At 45.3% G+C, this 22346-nt stretch overlaps 1 protein-coding gene across 1 annotated transcript in view; it reads left to right on the top strand.

Moving 5' to 3' along the window:
• LOC120935819 (oocyte zinc finger protein XlCOF7.1-like) overlaps positions 1-19638 on the top strand; it is a gene marked incomplete at both ends in the record, with an annotated part of 54836 nt that extends 35198 nt beyond the window's left edge. Inside the window, one exon of the mRNA XM_040347881.1 lies at positions 18258-19638. Within this exon, the coding sequence (XP_040203815.1) occupies positions 18258-19638 (1381 nt within the window). The remainder of the gene's footprint in view (positions 1-18257) is intronic.
• Between the last annotated feature and the right edge of the window lie 2708 nt (positions 19639-22346).

Genomic DNA, 22346 nt, shown 5'->3' on the forward strand with positions numbered 1-22346 from the left:
TTCTGTATTCAGAAAGCAAGATACGCCAGAATTTTGCTAAGATATGACCGACGTAAGTCTCTTAGTCCGTCGTATCATAGTTGCATATTTACACTGGCCGCTAGGTGGCGCTTCCGTAGATTTATGAGTATAATATGCAAATTAGATAGATACGCCAATTCACAAACGTATTTGCGCCCGGCGTATCTATATGCGTCGTTCCGGCGTAAAGTTACCCCTGCTATATGAGGCGTACGCAATGTTAAGTATTGATGTCGGGACAGCGTCGAATTTTCCATCGTTTACGTTGTTTGCGTAAAACGTTCGCGAATATGGCTTTGCGTAAGTTACGTTCACGTCGAAAGCATTGACTATTTGCGACGTGATTTCGAGCATGCGCACTCGGATACGTCCAAGGACGGCGCATGCGCCGTTCGAAAACAGCGTCAATTACATGGGGTCATGACAGATTAACGTACAACACGCCCACTACCAGCCAAATTTGAATTAGGCGGCCTTACGCCGACACATTTACACTACGCCGCCGTAACTTAGGGCGCAAGTTCTTTCTGAATACGGAACTTGCGCCCTAAGTTACGGCGGCGTAGTGTATCTGAGATATGCTACGCCCGCCGATAGATATGATAACGTATCTGAATCTGGCCCATAGTCTTTTTTTGATTTTTATCACACAGAAAAATCAACAGAACCTCACCTCTTCAGAAGTCTTTTCAGCTCACTGCTTTCCTTCACTCAGAAAGCCTCAGGATGCAGCAATTAGTAGTAATCCTCTGGATTACTTATAGAGGCCTTAATTGCCTCATTCTGAACAGCTGAAGTTTTCCAATGCCCTTAAACCTTTCTGGCTACTTCTGCAGCCGACACCCGATAATAATTGGTGTACCGTCTAAACAAGGCAGAAATGTATCTCCCGTCTGTGACAACACCCACAGATTTACCTGACTTCCTGTCACATACCCCCCCCTCTTGTTTCAACCCTAGGGTTGGGACACAGGTTGCCAGGCACACATGCACTCGGGACAACCCATCTGCATTCCCCATTTTAACACCGGGCGATGCTTTACCACAAAAATAAATTCCTGGAGGGCCAGGAACCACCTATTTATTCTCATATTGGTCTCTTTGTTCTGTGCCATCCACTTCAATGAGGCATGATCCGTCACCAGTTCAAACTGTCTGCCCACGAGGTAGAATCAGAGAGAATCCAAAGCCCATTTCACCGCCAAACACTCTTTCTCAATGGTGGCATAATTTTCCTCATGGGCCTTCAACTTTCGGCTGAGGTACATAACAGGGTGTTCCTCCCCCTTGATAATCTGAGACAGTACAGCTCCTAAGCCCACATTTGACGCATCTGTCTGAACCACAAAGTCCCGTGAAAAATCAGGCGAATTTAAAACTGGCTGACTAAATAAGGCCTGCTTTAAAGCCTGAAAAGCTGTTTCTGCTTCGGGAGTCCATTTGGTCATTACAGACTCCTTCCCTTTGGCCAAATTGGTCAGGGGAACAGCCTGTGAGGCAAAATGGGGGATAAAGCGGCGATAGTAGCCCGCGATCCTCAAAAATGCACAAACCTGTTTCTTGTTGGTGGGACATGGCCAATCCTGAATAGCCTCAACTTTTATTTGGGGCTTGATTAGACCTCTTCCAAAGGTATACCCCAGATACTTCGCCTCTTCTAGCCCAAGGGTACGTTTTTTTGGATTGGCTGTAAACCCGGCTTTCCAGATGGAATCCAACACAGCCTGAACTTTTGGCAAGTGTGATTCCCAATCCTCACTGTGGATGACAACATCATCGAGGTATGCAGCAGCATAGGCTCGATGAGGCTGAAGGGTCTTATCCATGGTGCGTTGGAATGTGGCGGGAGCATTCTGTAACCCAAAAGGCATCCTCCGATATTGGAAAGATTTGTCTGGAGTTACAAATGCTGTTTTTTCGCTGGCCGACTTCGAGAGAGGAATTTGCCAATAACCCTTGGTCAGGTCTAACGTTGTCATGTACCGGGCAGTGCCTAGGCGATCAATCAGTTCATCTATGCGGGCATGGGATAGGTGTCAAACTTAGTGATTTTATTCAGGTGGCGAAAATCTTTACAAAACCGCCAACTTCCATCTGGTTTGGGCACTAAGACAATGGGACTGGACCAATCGCTATTTGACTCTCTATCACCCCCAGTTTAAGCATTTTTTTTTACTTCCTCGTGAATTTCCTCTCGCCGGGCTTCTGGAATTCTATAAGGCTTCAACTTGACCTTATCCCCTGGTGTGGTGATAATGTCATGTTCAACTCCAGAGACCCAACCTGGCAGGTCTGAAAACTTCTCCTTATTACGGAGCACAAATTCTTTAACCTCCTGTTGCTGAGTTTTGGATAGAGTCTCCACTATCCCAACTTCAGGGACAGCCAGGTTAAATGGAGCAGAAAATCGGGTAGTCGTAGCGACCAAGGACTCTCTATCCTTCCATGGTTTCAGCAAGTTCACGTGATAGAGCTGCTCAGGTTTTCATCTTCCCGGTTGGCTAATTTTATAATTCACCACCCCCATTTTCTCCAACACTTCATAGGGGCCCTGCCATTTGGCTAGGAATTTACTTTCGACCGTGGGGACCAACGCCAACACCCTATCACTAGGTGCAAAGGAACAGACCTGGGCCCCACAATTGTAAATCCTTTGTTGAGCCAATTGGGCTTGGGCTAAATGTTCCTTCACAATCGGCATCACTTGGGCAATTCTGTCTTGCATTTGGGCTACATGTTCAATCACACTTCGATGAGGGGAACTCTCACTCTCCCATGTTTCCCTGGCAATGTCCAGTAGGCCCCGGGGGTGCCTCCCATACAGTAGCTCAAACGGAGAGAACCCTGTGGACGATTGGGGAACCTCTTTAATGGCAAACATCAGATAAGGGAGCAGATAATCCCAATTCTTTTCGTCTTTATCCACCACCTTCCTCAACATTTGTTTTAAGGTTTTATTAAACCTTTCCACTAACCCGTCTGTCTGAGGGTGATATACTGATGTACGTAATTGGGTCACTTTCAGGAGTTTACAAAGTTCTTTGGTCACCCTAGACATAAACGGGGGGGCCTTGGTCAGTTAGGACTTCCTTAGGAAGACCCACACGGCTGAAAACCTGAAACAACTCTTTGGCAATGGTTTTAGCAGAGGTGTTTCGGAGAGGAATCGCTTCTGGGTAACGGGTGGCATAGTCCATTATTACCAAGATGTGCTGGTGCCCTCTAGTGGACTTCCGTAAGGGGCCAACCAGGTCCATGGCGATCCTCTCAAAAGGGACCTCGATAATGGGCAGGGGTACCAACGGACTGCGGAAATGTGGCATGGGTGCAGTAATCTGACACACTGGACAGGAAGAGCAGTACAATTCCATTTCCTTCGTGATCCCAGGCCAATAAAACCTCTGGGTGATCCTCTCCCGGGTTTTTTCTGCTCCCAAATGTCCCCCAAGAATGTGCCCATGGGCCAGTTCCAAAACCATCTTGTGGTACGGTTTAGGCACTACCAGTTGCTCAATGGTGTCCTCTATCCTCTGTGACACTCGATATAACAGGTCCCTTTCAATAATGAAGTAAGGGAGGGCAACCCTCTCGTCAGGGTTAACTAACTGCCCATCTATCTTCACTACATTCTCCCGGGCTCTTAGCAATGTGGGGTCCCTCAATTGCTCAGTGACAACATTTTCTCTGCGCACCTCGAGATCATAAAACCCTATCGGCCGCTGTTCCTCTTCTGAGGTAGCAGGCTCCTCCCTAGGGACTGGTGTTTCCCCTGCTAAGACTGAGAATGGAAACTCAGGAGAATCCTCACAGTCATAGGTTTCTGGAGTAGATGGTTCAGGCTCAGAAGAACCACCTACTGGGGAATCTGGGTAGTCCCAGAGTTCCCAGAATTTTGGGAAATCCCTTCCCACAATGGCGTCATGTGGCAGTTTGGGAACTAAACCCACCTGGTGACACAAGTTACCGAGGGAGGTTTCAAAGGAAACCGTAGTCACCGGATATTCTCGAGTGTCCCCATGTACACAAACTACAGCCATTTTCCTCGGATGTAAGGTTTTTCCCACCACTAGATCACTTTTCACTAAGGTGACCAGGCTACCTGAATCCAACAATACCACAACATTTTTACCATCTAAGCGCATTCTATATAAAGGTTTCTCATTTCCCTTTACTGCAGTGCATGTGGCTGCAAAAAGGGACTGTCGTCTCTCTGTCAGAAAGTCACACTGCATGGGTTCATCACCCACTGGGCAAACCGCTGCTACATGTCCCTCTTCCCGGCAATGGTAACAAATCAACCTTCTGGTCCTCTCCTGTGGGATGGGTCTTCCAGGCCGTTCTCGCCAAACATTAGCAGTAGTTTTGATAATTCCTCTAGTTGCTCCTTGGTCCCTCTCTCCACCCCCATCCCTTGATGCAGTCTTACCTATAGGTGGGGAGGGTCTGGTCTTGGGGTGAAAAGTCTGTGCGTCTCTGGTGGAAGAGGACAAATTCTCTGTTGTTAGGTACCTTTCGACCAGGTCTACAAGTTTGTCTGCGGTTTCCGGACCACCATGGTTCACCCATTTCTGCAGGGTGTTAGGAAGAGACCTAAGAAATTTGTCCATGACTACTCGCTCCAAATTTTTGGTCCGGACAGAGTTTCTGGCTGCAGCCATTTCTTAGCCAAATGGATGAGGTCATACATCTGCGACCGAGGTGGCTTCCTCAGCCGATAACTCCAATTGTGGAGCCGCTGAGCACGGACATCCAGGGTTACACCAAAACGTGCCAATATTTCCTCTTTTAATCGAACATAGTTTTTTGCATCTACAAGCTCCAAATCAAAATATGCCGTTTGGGCTTCTCCAGATAATAGGGGGGCCACTAGTCCAGCCCACTGGTCTTTAGGCCAACTCTCTTTTTCCGCTGTTCTCTCAAACGTGGTCAGAAACATCTCAGGGTCCTCATCTGCAATCATCTTTGGCAATAAGTGTCTTACCCGAAAAGTCGGTATGTTACTGGCCTGACTCCCAACCTCGGTCTGCTGTCTCTGAAGCTGTGTCACGATGGCCTCCATTTGCTGCTGGTGTCTCTGTTCCAAGCCTGCAATGCTCTCTCGGTGAGCTGCAAGGCTCTCTTGGTGAACCTGTTGTTGAGCTGCAATGCTCTCTTGGTGAGCCTGTTGTTGAGCTGCAATGCTCTCTTGGTGAGCCTGTTGTTGAGCTGCAATGCTCTCTCGGTGAGCTGCAAGGCTCTCTTGGTGAACCTGTTGTTGAGCTGCCATGCTCTCTTGGTGAGCCTGTTGTTGAGCTGCAATGCTCTCTTGGTGAGCCTGTTGTTGAGCTGCAATGCTCTCTCGGTGAGCTGCAATGCTATCTTGGTGAGCCTGTTGTTGAGCTGCAATGCTCTCTTGGTGAACCTGTTGTTGAGCTGCGTAAGCCTGTTGTTGAGCTGCGTGAGCCTGTTGTTAAGCTGCCATGCTCTCTTGGTGAGCCTGTTGTTGAGCTGCGTGAGCCTGTTGTTGAGCTGCAAGGCTCCGCTGCAAACCTGCATTTGTCTGCTGTTAATTTGCATTTGCTATAGCCAGCTGTTTCAGTATCTCCTCCATTTTGGGTTTACTTTAACTGCTCATGGCATTCCACCGTGTGTAAGGGGTTAGCTCAGTAGCGGGGGTGTGTGACCCCCTGGATGGGTTCACTACACACTGAACTATACAGAGAAGCAGCCGAAGACGGTTTATTCTTCCATCTTGCTGGAAACAAGTGCAAGCATCCAAACAGCATAAACAAAATCAAACATAAAATAAACCCTGGCCACTTGGGGCGTCTACCTTCACCACACAGGAACCTATCTATGGAGTCTGGCACAGCCTAGTGCTGGGAAGACACTGCTGGTCAGCAGAAAACAATAGTCTTTTTGATTTTATCACACAGAAAAATCAACACCACCTCACCTCTTCAGAAGTCTTTTCAGCTACTGTTCTCCTTCACTCAAAAAGCCTCAGGCCTCGTACACACGACAGAGTTTCTCGGCAGAATTCAGCGAGAAACTCGGTCAGAGCCGGATTCTGCCGAGAAACTCTGTCGTCTGTACACTTTCGGCCCGATGGAGCCGTCGAGAAAATAGAGAACATGTTCTCTATTTTCTCGTTGTTCTATGGGAGAACTCGGCCCGCCGAGCTCCTCGGCGGCTTCAGGGCTGAACTCGCCGAGGAACTCGATGTGTTTGGCACGTCGAGTTCCTCGGCCGTGTGTACGAGGCCTCAGGATGCAGCAATCAGTAGTAATCCTCTGGATTACTTATAGAGGTCTTAATTGCCTCATTCTGAACAGCTGAAGTTTTCCAACGCCCTTAAACCTTTCTGGCTACTTCTGCAGCCGACACCTGATAATAATTGGTATATTGTCTAAACAAGGCAGAAATGTATGTCCCGTCTGTGACAACACCCACAGATTTACCTGACTTCCTGTCACAATATATATATGTACTTATACATCATCATATAGCATATATATATGTGTGTGTGTGTTTATTTCTGTGTGTATATATATATATATATATATATATATCTATAGATATATAATACACACACACACACACACATATATATATATATATATATATATATATATATATATATATATATATATATATATATATATATATATATATATATATATATATATATATATACACTGTATATATATATATATATATTTTCGTCTACCTGCATTAAAATGTTAAAATGCTATTAAAGTCATTTTTATATAATTTTTTATTTATTAGTAAAAAAAAATTGTAAACCCTAAAATATGGTTTTACCCATGGACTGTTCTATTACAGTTATACGGGGTTTATATTTTTATACTTTATTAAAATGTAATGATTATAAATGTACTTTTCATTGATATGAATGGTGTATAGCTACATATGTGGGATTCCATTCATTTCCTATACACCATTCACATGTAAATAGGCACATGTATGAGCTTTAAATATTGATAAAAACAATGTTTTTTAATAATTCGGTTAATGTATATTGTTTGGTGGGAATGTAACTTTATTATTTTATTAATATGTGGTGTATAATGTGTGCTGATTCGTGTTCAACTTTTTCTGTATTTTTCACTTCCTCATACTGTAATCCCGCTACATCACGCGAGATTACAGTGAGAGAAGCAGTTCTCAGGAGTTTCCGGCCGTTTGTAGATCGCTCCTCATCTCAACATGAGAATCGATCTACAAAGCTTCATAAACAGGCACTCAGAGGAGAGCGATCTCCCCTGAGAATGCCTGAGAACTGAATAGCGGTATTTTACCGCACTTTCATAAAAGGACACCTATGAGATGTTTCTCTGGGCTGCAGTTCCTCTGATCTCCACAAGATGGTGATCTCACTTCTACCATAGAGAGAAGAAGTCTCTATGGAAGACAGGAAATGATGTCAGGGACAGACAGGAAGTTCCGGGTGAGAGGTGAGTCGGGAGAAAGTAGCGAGGAGACATCTTTGGAATCGGCAGCAGAGGAGGTAATAAGATCTTATCTTCTATTTACACCCAGTAACCCCGTCATGTCCGTCCTCTTCCTCCATAGTCACTGTGACCTCTTTTATCTCCAGCAGATGATGATACACACATATATAGTGTGGAGACCTAGATTAACCCCTTCAGGGTCAGAACATTCCCCCACTTACAAGGCCGGAACATTCTCCTCATTTCAGTTTATACTAACAGATTATACGATAATACGGGTTGGGGGTTTTAGTTAGAGGTGGACTTATGATACTTGTGTTTGATTTTATAATCTTTATGGGGGAGGAAATAACTATTCCTGATGTCTGTGAAGGTTCAACACAAGGGATGTGTCTGGATGATGACTTTATCTTTGTAAGTATCAGGTGATGTCACTGTCTATTTCCCTATGTAGGAGTATTTAGAAGGACACAAGGATCTCTACAAGGACGTCATGATGGACAATCAGCCGCCCCTCACATCACCGGGTAAGAGGAGACTTTATTGTAAAGGAGAGAGCAGTACGGAGGCTCACCTAGATCCCCCATCATCTGATAAACACATAGAAACAATGTATTCAGTCAGTGTGTGTGTTTCCTACAGATGGATCCAGTAATGGGAACCCACCAGAGAGATGTCCCCGTCCTCTGTATTCCCGGGATTCCACACAGGAAGGTCACACCATCCCCCACCATCATCAGGTAGATGAGGAACAATCACTGATAGTATCATTAGGATCTGTACATTATCTGCATTGTTACCATTGATGTCATTTTTATTCTCTATTCAGAGTGGAAACCTGAGAGATTCTAAAGTTGAGGTTAAAGAAGAGATAAAAGAGGAGGATGAGGAGGATGGGGTGATGGAGGAAGAACACACCATCCCCCACCATCATCAGGTAGATGAGGAACAATTATTGGTGGTTATGATTTATACACAAACATGTTTATTATAATGAATGTTTTATTATATATTCAGAGTGGAAACCTCGGGGATGATAATATTGATGTTAAAGAAGAGTATAAAGAGGAGGATGAGGAGTTTGGAGTGATGGAGGAGTTTTCAGAAGGACACAAGGATATGATGGAGCCATCTAATACTAGGAACCCACCAGAGAGATGTCCCCGTCCTCTGTATTGCCGGGATTCCACACAGGAAGGTCACACCATACCCCACTGTTACAAGGTCGGTGGGACGGAGCATCTAGAACATGGACTGGTGGAGATGATGTGTGGATTTTGTATGTAAGTTTATATCTTACAGATGATATTCTCTCTCATTCTCTTGGTTTAGAGTGGAGATCCAATCGATATAGAATTTGAGGTGAAATCAGAAGAAGAAGAGACGTATGTGAGGGATGATCAGCAGTCTATGGAGGAGGATGGAATAACGGGGACATTTATAGAGGAGGACACTCCTACAGAGATCAGCACAGGTGGGTCATTAACACTAAATCCATTCCTCCACCCATACTGCTCACTGATTGGTCCAGAGTAGGGCGGGACTGGGTGATATCAGCCTGTAATCCCCTGGTCACTTTCCTGAGCTGTGTTCCCCGTCCTGTATTCCTGTATTTCTCTCGGATAATCTTCCTTCTCTGTGCTGCAGACACAATTTATGTCTCTAGACTGGATTTATGGAGATTCTGGGGTTCAGCTGGCAGCAAAATGTAGATTTTCACCATAGGGTTTGCTTGACCTAGACACCTGAGGTATGTACCTTGGGTCTTCTGCCCCATGCCCGGGTCTAGTGAGATCTCTGACAGAACAATTCTCCCGGGTTACTTGCTCTGTTATTAGCTGGCTGTGCCGGGTGGAGGGATATGTCTGTATAGTCTCAGACCCAAGTCACTGAGTGCAGTCTCAGGAGATGGGAGGCAGCGGTGTGAAATCTCTCCAACTTGTCTCCAGTAATCATTTCATCCACCACTGATTACTAAATACCAATATCATGAGTCCTGACCCCTGCACTATATACTCTATGTTGTACATTACATACTCCTGACCCCTGCACTATATACTCTATGTTGTACATTGCATACTCCTGACCCCTGCACTATATACTCTATGTTGTACATTACATACTCCTGACCCCTGCACTATATACTCTATGTTGTACATTAGGGATGAGCTTCGTATTCGAGTCAAACTCCTGTTTGACTCAAACATCATATGTTCGATTGTTCGTCAAAATACAAACAAAACGGGTCGTTCGCGCCAAATTCGAGTTACGTTTCACAGACCATAATTCACTGTGCCATCGCTGGCTGATGATTGGCCAAGCATGCACTATGACACGCATGCTTGGCCAATCACAGCGCACAAAAAAAGGAGAGCCATAATTGGCCAAAGCCAGGGTGGCTTTGGCCAATTATGGCTCAGGGGGTTTAGTACACTCCCCACACTATAAAAGGTCGCCTGCAGGGCGGCCTTGTGTAGTGTGTTGCGGCAGTTAACAGGGAACAGAGAGAGTGTATTTTTTTGTAGATAGAGCAGGCATGCTAGTCAGTTAAAGTTACAGGGCCAAATCTTCAAAGGAGATACGCAGGCGGAACTGCTGTTCAGCCTGCGTATCCCTGTGCCTATCTTTGGAAATGATCCTCAGCAGGATTTTTCCAAAGATAGGCAGAAGATCCGACATGTGTAAGGGACTTACACTGTCGGATTTTAGGATGCAGTACCGCATCCGCCGCTGGGGGCATTTCGAGTCGAAATGCCGCTTTGCGTATGCAAATGAGTACTTAAGTAGATCCACAAAGCTTTTTAGCTTTGTGTTTTCTGCGTAAGTTACGTTTTGCATACGTAAAATTAGGGTTGCTTTTACAAGGCCTAAACTGTTTAGACCTTGTAAAAACAAACCTTTTTTTCGATCGCGGCTTTTTTTTTTAAATTTAGAATTTTTTTTCCCGGCACGTATTTTTTTTTTTTTCCGACGCAACTTTATTGTCCCGTCGCGATCCACAAAGCCCGGCGTAAAGTACGTTCGCGCGATGCACGTCGGGAAAAATGACGTCACACGCATGCGCCGAACGTCCGGCGCGGGAGCGCGCCTCATTTGAATAGAAATCGCCCCCTCGAGCAGACGACCGCCTTGTGACGGAGGCACTTAGGTTACACGGCGTGTAATTTCTAGGTAAGTGCTTTGTGGATCGGGCACTTAGGTAGAAATTTAACGCCTGTGTAACTTAACTGCTGAAAGTTAAGTTAGGCAGCTTTTTTGAGAATTTGGCCCACAGTGTGTAGAGCAGGGGTCCTCAAACTACGGCCCGCGGGCCACATGCGGCCCGCGGAGGACTTTAAACCGGCCCGCCCGTCCCTGACAGGCAATGCCGGCCGGTTACACAGCAATCCCGCTGTGTCACGGAGATCTCCGTGAAACACAGCGTTAACAGTTCCGGCGCGCTGTGTTAAATGTCCCGCCCTCCTCTTCCTAGAAGACTAGCTTGTGTGATAGAGCCAGTGTGCTGTCTGTCACACAAGCTGGTCTAGGAGGAGGAGGAGGGCGGGACATTTAACAGCGTGCCAGAACTGTTACAGTGGGGGAGCATCGTGACAGCCAGACTGACACAGCACAAAACAGTAAGGAGGCTGTGAGGGGCTTACATGGGGGGGGGCTGGCTTGCGATTGTGAGGGGAGCTAAAGTTTATTTTTTAATGATGATGATGGGGGGGGGGTGGCTATATTGTGAGGTGAGCTAAAGATTATTTTAATGATGATGATGATGATGGGGGGGGGTGGATTGTGAGGGGAGCTCAAGATTATTTTAATGATGATGATGGGGGGGGTGGCTGGATTGTGAGGGGAGCTAAAGATTATTTTAATGATGATGATGATGATGGGGGGGGTGGCTGGATTGTGAGGGGAGCTAAAGATTATTTTAATGATGATGATGATGATGGGGGGGGTGGCTGGATTGTGAGGGGAGCTAAAGATTATTTTAATGATGATGATGGGGGGGGGGGGGTGGATTGTGAGGGGAGCTAAAGATTATTTTAATGATGATGATGGGGGGGGGGGGTGGCTGGATTGTGAGGGGAGCTAAAGATTATTTTAATGATGATGATGATGATGGGGGGGGGGGGTGGCTGGATTGTGAGGGGAGCTAAAGATTATTTTAATAAGGATGATGATGATGGGGGGGGGGGGGTGGCTGGATTGTGAGGGGAGCTAAAGATTATTTTAATGATGATGATGGGGGGGGGGGTGGCTGGATTGTGAGGGGAGCTAAAGATTATTTTAATGATGATGATGATGATGGGGGGGGGGGGTGGCTGGATTGTGAGGGGAGCTAAAGATTATTTTAATGATGATGATGGGGGGGGGGGGTGGATTGTGAGGGGAGCTAAAGATTATTTTAATGATGATGATGATGATGGGGGGGGGGGTGGCTGGATTGTGAGGGGAGCTAAAGATTATTTTAATAAGGATGATGATGGTGGGGGGTGGGGCTGGCTTGCGATGGTGAGGGGAGCTAAAGATTTTTTTAATGATGATGGTGGGGGCTGGCTTGCGATGGTGAGGGGAGCTGATGGGTTTTTAATGATGATGATGATGACGGTGGGCGGGGCCTGGACTTACGATGGTGAGGGGAGCGGATGATTTTTTAATGATGATGAAGGGGGGGGGGCTGGCTTACGATAATGATGGTGGTGGGGGGGGGGGGGTTTAAACCAGGGGTCCTCAAACTACGGCCCGCGTGATTTTTTAATGATGATGGTGGAGCTGATGATTTTGTAATCATGATGATGATGGAGCTGATGATTTTTTAATGATGATGATGATGGTGGGGCTGATGATTTTGTAATGATGATGATGGTGGGGGGGGGGGCTGATGATGATGATGATGATGATGGTGAGGGGGGCTGATGGTGATGTAATTAATGATGGTGGGGCTGATGATGATGATGATGATGGTGGGGGGCTGATGATGTAATGATGATTGGAGAGCTTGCAATGTTCTTGATCGGCTTGCAATTAATGATTGTGGGGGGTTGCAATGAGGGGCTTACAATGATGATGGCGAGGGGGGCTTGCAATGAGGGGATGATGATGATGATGGTGAGGTGGGGGGGCTTGCAATGATCATGATCGGTTTGCAATTAATGATTGTGAGGGGGGGCTTATAATGATGAAGGGGGAGGGTTGCATTTGTTCCCATTTTGTTTTTTTCACTTCAAAATAACATATGTGCAGTGTGCATAGGAAATTGTTCATAGTTTTTTTATAGTCCGGCCCTCTAACGGTCTGAGGGACAGTGAACCGGCCCCCTGTTTAAAAAGTTTGAGGACCCCTGGTGTAGAGGATATATATACATCCCAGGTGTTGTACATATATTTATACACTGTATAGTTTAGCTAGATCAGTTCTTCCTAATTTACTGGCAGGCAGGTGATTGTGCTATTTAAAGACGTTATCACAGACATACTATAGACACCCAGCAGGTACGATATTTAAAAGAATTTTTTATTTTTTTATTTTTATTTATTTAAGCATCATTAAAATCACTGCTCCTGAAAAAACGACTGTTTTTAAAACTTTTTTTCCATTGATACATGTTCCCTGAGGCAAGACTGGGTTCTCAAAGACGTTTTACGACAATAACTTGCATATTAGGCTTTAAAATGAGCACTTTTGAATTCGAACGTTCGAGTCCCATAGACGTCAAAGGGGTTCTAAATGTTTGCGCGAACGTTCGGTCCATTCGAAGGTTCTGGTGCGAACCGAACAGGGGGGTGTTCAGCTCATCCCTATTGTACATTACATACTCCTGACCCCTGCATGATATACTCTATGTTGTACATTACATACTGCTGACCCCTGCACTATATACTCTATGTTGTACATTACATACTCTTAATTATCTCTGAACAAGAACGGTTGGAGAGCCGGTTTAGGGCCAGGACACATTTCAGTAGATGTAATGACAATTGGCAGACTCCGAGACTTCTATAGGTAGACTGCTATACAGTGGAAGGCCTCCAGCCGGACATCACTTCTGTATAGGTAGGACTGCTGTCTCCTATGGTAACAAATCTTGTTACAGTCACTAACGCTAGTTCTACATAACTCTTGGTGACACAGAATAGTTCTCTTCTTCTCACACAGTCTCTCACTGCAGATCTTCTCTCCCTGAGCTCCCGGTCTCTCACTAGTAGGGATAAGCTTTATGTTCGGGTCGAACATGAGTTCCACTCAAACATCGGCTGTTCGCCCGTTCATCGAAAGACGAACATTATGGGGCGTTCGCGCCAAATTCGAGCGCCGCGTCAGGCACCATAATGCACTGCGAGATCGATGATTGGCCAAAGCATGCACTATGACCCGCATACTTTGGCCAATCCCAGCGCTGTCAGCAAAGAGAGCCATAATTGGCCAAAGGCAGGGTGCCTTTGGCCAATCATGGCTCAGGGGGACTAAGTCCACGCCCCACACTATATAAGGCCGCATGCACGTCGGCCCTGTGTAGTGTGTTGTTGGCGTGGACAGAGACAGAGTGTCATTTAGATTAAGCAGGCAGGCGATTCAGTTCGCTGCAGTGCATTTAATATATATATATATATATATATATATATATATATATATATATATATATCCACTGCATCCAGTGTAGCTAGATCTGACTGCAGGCCATTCCTGGTGTACTTTTTCTAATATACTTTCAGGCAGGCAGGTGATTCAGTGAGCTGCAGTCCAATAAATTATATATATATATATATATATATATATAATATCCACTGCATCCAGTCTAGCCAAGCCTATCCCTTTCTTTCGGCGTTGAGCCACAACATGCAGAAGAGTTGGTGGAGTGGATAACAAAGCCGTCCTTATCCTCTGTCACCCCGGCTCAGAGTAGTTTGCCTGCCAATGCAGCTGCCACAGCGGCCTATTCCATCGGCTCCATGTCATCAGTCAATCCTTCCCTAGCCCCACCATCGTGCACAGAGGAGTCCCCCGAACTGTTCGACCACAGTGTCGGGTACATGCTGCAGGAGAATGAGCAGCGTTTTGAAGGCTCTGATGATGGGACCCAGGTTGAGGAAGGGAGTAACGTGAGCCTAGAGAGAGGGGGTGCCCAAGAAGGACAAGAAACTGGCAGTCATGTTCCCCCGGCTGTAGCATACTGCCAAGTTTGCTCCAGTGAGGAGGAGGGAGAGGATGATGGGGTCACTGACTCTACTTGGGTGCCTGATAGAAGAGAGGAGGAGGAGGAACATCTCGAATGAGGCAGAATGCCCTCCAGGGGGCAGCTTAAGGGCAGCACACCATATTGCATCACACTGCAGAGCTAAGCATGTGCAGGGCGCTGCTGACTCTCCGCGTATTTTGAAAAGTTCTTTGGTGTGGGCCTTTTTTGACACATGTGCAACAGATCGCACCGTTGCTGTTTGCAACATTATGTCTGAAGCGTATCAAGCGTGGCCAAAACAGCAACCGCTTGGGCACCACATGCTTGACCAGACATATGACGACCTCCCATGCAGTCTGTTGGCAAGCGTACCTAAAAGACCCACATGAAAGAAGAAGGCGGACCTCTCCTTGCTCCTTATCAGCTGGGATCTCCAACCCCACTATACCCTCAGTCCTCTCAGAAACCTGCACTGAGAGGAATGAAGGTGTAGAATTAGGTGTCCCAACATCCGATTGTAGCAGGCAAATTTCCCTACCCCTGTTGCTATATTGTAGAAAGAAATATGGTCCCAGCCATCCACATGCTCAGCGTCTGAATGCTAGCTTGGCTAAATTGCTAGCACTGCAACTGCTGCCTTTTCAGCTGGTAGACTCTGCCCCCTTTTGTGAATTTGTGGAATGTGCGGTACCCCAGTTGCAGGTTCCCAAACTCCATTTCTTTTCATGGAAGACCGTTCCGGCTCTCTACCAGCGTGTGGAAGGCAATGTCTTGGCCTTGTTTGACAGAGTGAAAAATATGGAGTAATGCCTGGATCAACCGATTATAAATACCTTACAAAGAGGTAGTATATATGAATCTACATATAGTTCAGTGCATCTATCCAAGTCTCAGTCACATAGAATACTATGTCAATGCAGTTCTGTTGGCCTAGAAAAATCTAGCAAAAAAGTGAGAAAATAAAGTTCTCTCAAAGTAGACAAAAACAGACCACTATGGATGGTACAATGAACTTTAATCATAGAAAAACACACATCAATAGTTCATCAAAAAGGGGTGACAGATATTTTTTATTTGTGTAAACCAATCCATCTAAGACAACGTTGTCTAATTCGTTTAAAAACAGGGGAATCGCAGCTGAGCCAGAGCTTGCACAATATGCAATTGAGCTACTGGCCTGTCCTGCATCCAACGCACATTCAGTGCTGCTGGAGGCTTTGTAACCGATCACAGAGTGCGCCTGTCCACAGACTCTGTTGATCGGCTCACCTTCATAAAAATGAATCAGTCTTGGATCACCAGCTACCAAGCACCTGATGCTGATGTAACCAATTGATTTTTCTATGGATGTGGGATCCCTTGAAGACTGCCTATGCTGAGTGACTATGCTATTATGCTGAGTGACTATCCTATTCCTTCTCAATGTTCATGTTGATAGCTTCTAAGAATATTTTTGTTTCAGGGCACTACCACCACCGCCTAAGGCCCAATTTTTCTGCCCCTGTTAATTACAATTTTTGATCTAATATTTCACAGCAGGGCCCGTTCCTGCACCCACCAAGAGTAACGGGTGAGGGCTTACAGTGTTCTGGTACCACCAACACCTAAGGCACAATTTTCCCCTACTTTCAAACATCCGACTTACAAACGACTCCTACTTACAAACGGAGGGAGACAACAGGAAGTGAGAGGAAATCTCCCCCTAGGAAGGGAAATTCTCTCCTGTAAGAGTTAATATGGGAAAAAGGTGTCTCCTCTCCACTGATGCTTTATCACCAATCCTTGTTTCCCTAATAACCCCAAATTTTCTAAATCCAATTGTCATTGGGACAGAAAGTGAGGTGAAATCTTCTGAACACGGGGCACAGACAGCAAAACAAATGTTACAGGGGTGATAACCCTTCCCTATGTTTCCCAAAAAGCTTAACATTTTTTTTTTTTTTGGCTGGAGCTACACTTCCAAAATGTACCAGTTCCAAATTACAAACAGATTCAACTTAAGAACAAACCTCCAGTCCCTGTCTTGTTTGTAACACGGGGACCGCCTGTATACTGCTGTTCAGAGTATATAGAGCCTGTGGGCACTTTTGATTTTTCACGTTCGGGCCCCAAAAACTTTAACGGTGTTCGAATGTTCACACAAACTTTCGATCCATTCGCTTGTTCTGCTGCAAACTGAACCGGGAGGGGTTAGGCTCCTCCCCACTCACTGGACTTCCAGATTCAGTGGCCACTGAATCTCCTGAGCTCTTCTACAGCTAACCCGCTGTATATTCCTCAAGCGTCACCCCCGCTATCCTGCTGGGCCCCTGGCTTGGCACCTTCTGAAGCTTTCCCACTTCTTCACTGGCCCGGGGCTGGTGAGAAGATTGCTCTGGTACTGGCTCCAGCTTACTAACTGTAGTCTCCGGTAACAAGGTGGATGGTCCCTTAGTGGCGACAGCTTCCCCTCCACCTCCGACCACAACTGGTTCCCCGTTCGGCTGAATCTTTACTCTCGGTTGGAATCCAATCCTGCACTGCCAACCCTGCACTGATTCTCTTGCTCCTGGATAGGCCTCAGGCTTCCGGCCTAAGAACCGGGGCGACATAACACACGTCCACCCAGACAGCTGTCCAGGTGGCACAGAACCCCGATCACCTGACTCACCCCAAATAGGCTCTCCCAGCAGGCCAAGGGACCAAAGAAACCCCTGCCAATTGGCTGAGGCACCCCATGCATTCATAATCCGACCTTGCTACACCCTTGTCTATCTAGTGCCACCTAGTGACAGTAGAGAAAAGGTACAGCCATCCAAAGTTAGAGAGGAATCAGTAGATCTCCTAACAATAAGCAAGGATAACTAACACCTGGTGAACTCAATTTATTAGCCACCCCTCCTAAACACCAGGGTGCTACATGTTCATTACATATTCCTGACCCCTGCACTATATACTCTGTGTTGTACATTACATACTCCTGACTCCTGCACTATATTCTCTATGTTGTACATTACATACTCCTGACCCCTGCACTATATACTCTATGTTGTACATTACATACTCCTGACCCTCGTCCTATAATCCCCTCATCACTGTCACTCCTATAAAAGACAGTTCTCGTTGTTTCCTCACTCTCTGACTAAGGTCCATGAATAAAGAAATGATCTGGTAGGAGATCAGAGGAGCCATTTACTAGTTACCTTGAGGGGGGAATTGTAAGATCCTCAGAGACAAAGCTGCCTGATGTGGGCGGAGTCCTGATTTAGGGGAACCAATCAGCTCATGTCTGGTAATAATCTTTGTATTTCTATTTTAGTAGATGGACGGGAGATGAGGAAAACCTCAGAGGATTGTCTCACTTTGTCTCCAGACTGTAAAGTAGAAGATGAGGACATCACACAGTATAGTCCAGGAGAAAACCCGACTACCTCAAATGTCCATCCGGCACCACACAGTGTAGATGGACCATCGTATTCCTCTTATCCTGAGGAACCTCAGACTATGCGGGACGGTGCCGGACCATCGTATTCCTCTTATCCTGAGGAACCTCAGACTGTGCGGGACAGTGCTGTCTTTCCAACACATAAGAGGTTTCCATGTCCTGAGTGCGGGAAATGTTTTTCAATGAAGTCCAGTCTTTCCACACATCAGAGATTACACACGGGGGAGAAGCCTTTTTCCTGTTCTGAGTGCGGGAAATGTTTTGAATATAAGTCCCATCTTTCCATACATCAGAGATCTCACACGGGGGAGAAGCCTTTTTCCTGTCCTGAGTGCGGGAAATGTTTTTCAGTGAAGTCCAGTCTTTCCACACATCAGAGATCACACACGGGGGAGAAGCCTTTTTCCTGTCCTGAGTGTGGGAAATGTTTTTCAGAGAAGGCCAATCTCTACAGACATCAGAAATCACACACGGGGGAGAAGCCTTTTTCCTGTCCTGAGTGTGGGAAATGTTTTGCAGAGAAGTCCCATCTTTCCACACATCAGAGATCTCACACGGGGGAGAAGCCGTATTCCTGTCCTGAGTGCGGGAAATGTTTTGCAGATAAGTGTCATCTTTACAGTCATCAGAGATCTCACACGGGGGAAAAGCCGTATTCCTGTCCTGAGTGTGGGAAATGTTTTTCAGAGAAGGCCAATCTCTACAGACATCAGAAATCACACACGGGGGAGAAGCCTTTTTCCTGTCCTGAGTGTGGGAAATGTTTTGCAGAGAAGTCCCATCTTTCCACACATCAGAGATCTCACACGGGGGAGAAGCCGTATTCCTGTCCTGAGTGCGGGAAATGTTTTGCAGATAAGTGTCATCTTTACAGACATCAGAGATCTCACACGGGGGAGAAGCCTTTTTCCTGTCCTGAGTGTGGGAAATGTTTTTTACGGAAGTCCCATCTTTCAAAACATCAGAGATCTCACACGGGGGAGAAGCCATATTCCTGTCCTGAGTGCGGGAAATGTTTTTCAGATAAGTCCCATCTTTCCACACATCAGAGATCTCACACGAGGGAGAAGCCGTATTCCTGTCCTGAGTGCGGGAAATGTTTTTCACAGAAGTCCGATCTTTCCAAACATCAGAGATCTCACACGGGGGAGATGTCTTTTTCCTGTTCTGAGTGCGGAAAATGTTTTTCACAGAAGTCCCACCTTTCCGCACATCAGAGATCTCACACGGGGGAGAAGCCTTTTTCCTGTTCTGAGTGTGGGAAATGTTTTTCACAGAAGTCCGATCTTTCCAAACATCAGAGATCTCACACGGGGGAGAAGCCTTTTTCCTGTTCTGAGTGCGGAAAATGTTTTTCAGTGAAGTCCTATCTTTCCACACATCAGAGATCACACACGGGGGAGTGGCCTTTTTCCTGTCCTGAGTGCGGGAAATGTTTTTCACAGAAGTCCAATCTTTCCACACATCAGAGAACTCACACGGGGGAGAAGCCTTTTTCCTGTCCTGAGTGCAGGAAATGTTTTTCAGTGAAGTCCACTCTTTACAGACATCAGAGATCTCACACGAGGGAGAAGCCGTATTCCTGTCCTGAGTGAGGGAAATATTCCTCACTGAAGTCCTGTCTTCCTGTACATCAGGGGTCCCACACAACCCTCGAGGTGTATTAGTGAGTGCGGGAAATGTCTTGTATGTGAATGTTGCTGGACATGTGGGGAAGAAGCACACCCTGATATACGGGTGAAACTCGAAAAATTTGAATATGATGCAAAAGTTCATTTATTTCACTAATGCAACTTAAAAGGCGAGACTAATATATGAGAGAGACTCATTACATGCAAAGCAAGAGGGTTCAAGCCGTGATTTGTCATCATTGTGATGATTGTGGCTTCCAGCTCATGAAAACCCCAAATCCACAATCTCAGAAAATTCCAATATTCCATGCAATCAATAAAACACGGATTGTACAGAGAAGGATATCGCACCTCTGAAAAGTAGAAGCTGCGTATTAATTGTGTGAAAATAGTGCAGCGCTACGTATCTATAAATCTTATAGAAACAAATAATTATACATTCCATAAAACTATTTATGAAAAAAGAAATAAATGATAAAAAAACAGTTCATATGGAGGTTTCCAAAGCTGTCACCGCTGTGAAAAATCCGATTTAAATGGATCAATATTCAGTGCGCACCCCCACCTGCTAAAATGCATGCTCACCTCAAGGGTGAGTATAAAACTCATAGACAGATCACTCCTCGTGTCCGATCACGATCCGTCCACTTTACCAATGGTAGTAATTCCAACAGTCTCCAGACTGCACCTCTGTGTGGGGAATCAACGTATAAATTGTCTCCAAACACCACCTTCCTCCATTCACTTATTAATAATCAATTCCACTTCTATATCCCGGGGGGAAGGACATGAAAGAAAAAACACAAGTACCATAGTGCTCTCTGCTTCTGAATTTATTATAAAAGACCCCCCTAAAAAGTTACACAGGAACAAAAATTGTCTCTGGACAGCCGCACTCTGAACAAATTGTCGCCTTTATTAAAAGGACAGCACTACAAGTCACAGCAAAATAAAACCCGACTGCTGACGCGTTTCGCACTGAAACTAGTGCTTAGTCATAGCTAGAGTCCCCTAAAAAGTTACACTTACAAGAAATAACAATAAAAACAGCAAGTATCAAATCACCAGCTCATTCACCGCCGATCTAGACCCACGGCGCTTCGCCGGACGTCACAGATAGGGCTCCTCCCTTCTAAACGTGTGTCGGCCTCTCGTTGGCCTTCATCAGTAGATGGGTGGGTCAAATGATGTGAAACCTTATATACCTGCCTGTTGCCTAGGCAACCCTTCAGGCATCACCGCAGTCTGTGAGGACACGCCCTCTTCCTGTGACTACGAAGCTGACATTCATAGAGCTGGAGAGCGTGTCACCCGAATCTGCAAACCAGCAGGGCGCTCTCACTCGATCACACCGCTGAGCTCCGTGGTAATGTCCCGTTACAATCTAATCTCCACATGAGTGTGCGATGTATCGCCATATACATACAATAAAAAAACAAGTCTAAAATAAAATGAAAAGATGTTCCTATGTATATCTTTATCTACCGGGACAAATTCTATCTTTATTAGGACCTCGTTGTCCATTCATTAAAAATTATTATAGAAAACATAAATATGTATGAATCAATCACATATATGAAAAATCAATTGTACACCGATCCTAAACAATAATAATAATATATAAAACTACGGCTTGTCCAGGATTTGAACACGGGACCTCTCGCACCCCGAGCGAGAATCGTACCCCTAGACCAACGAGCCGAGTTACCCCTCCCACATTTCATGCGCTTATATCACTTTATAAACATTACAATCAATCATTAATAAAATCTAATGTGAATGTCGATCGGCGGTGAGTGAGCTGGTGATCTGATACTTGCTGTTTTTATTGTAAGTGTAACTTTTTAGGGGGGCTTTTATAATAAATTCAGAAGCAGAGAGCACTATGGTACTTGTGTGTTTTTTGTTTCATGTCCTTCACCCCGGGATATAGAAGTGGAATTGATTATTAACCACTTAAGGACCGGGGCCTGTTTTTCAGACTTGGTGCTTTCAAGATTAAACAGGTTTTTTTTTGCAAGAAAATGACTTAAAACCCCCCAAACATTATATATATTTTTTTCTAAGACCCTAGAGAATAAAATTGCGGTCATTGCGATACTTTTTGTCATACCGTATTTGCGCAGCAGTCTTACAAGCGCACTTTTTTTTGGAAAAAAAACTTTTATTTGAATACTAAAATAAGACAACAGTAAAGTTAGCCCAATTTTTTTAATATTGTCAAAGATAATGTTACGCTGAGTAAAATGATACCCAACATGTCACGCTTCAAAATTGCGCCCACTCGTGGAATGGAGTCAAACTTTTACCCATAAAAATCTCTGTAGGCGACGTTTAAAAAAATCTATAGGTTGCATCTTTTGAGTTAGAGGAGGTCTAGGGCTAGAATTATGTTGGCCATTGATAGCAGGAGAAAAATAAAAATGGAGTCATTCCCTCTCATTGGCTGAGTACATTTTGTGGTGGAAGATTTCACAGACATTTAAGGATCTATTATAAAACAAATTGTAGAATGAATGTGACACGCGTTCCTCCAATCATGACAAATATTGGATCATCGGCTCCATCTAGTGGCAAAAATCTGGCCCTGTGGTTTTAATACCGACCATTGATGTAAAACAGAAAATACCACATTTGGCCATTAGATGGCG

This window comes from Rana temporaria, chromosome 4 (genome assembly GCF_905171775.1).
Source record: "Rana temporaria chromosome 4, aRanTem1.1, whole genome shotgun sequence".
Lineage (NCBI taxonomy): Eukaryota > Metazoa > Chordata > Amphibia > Anura > Ranidae > Rana > Rana temporaria.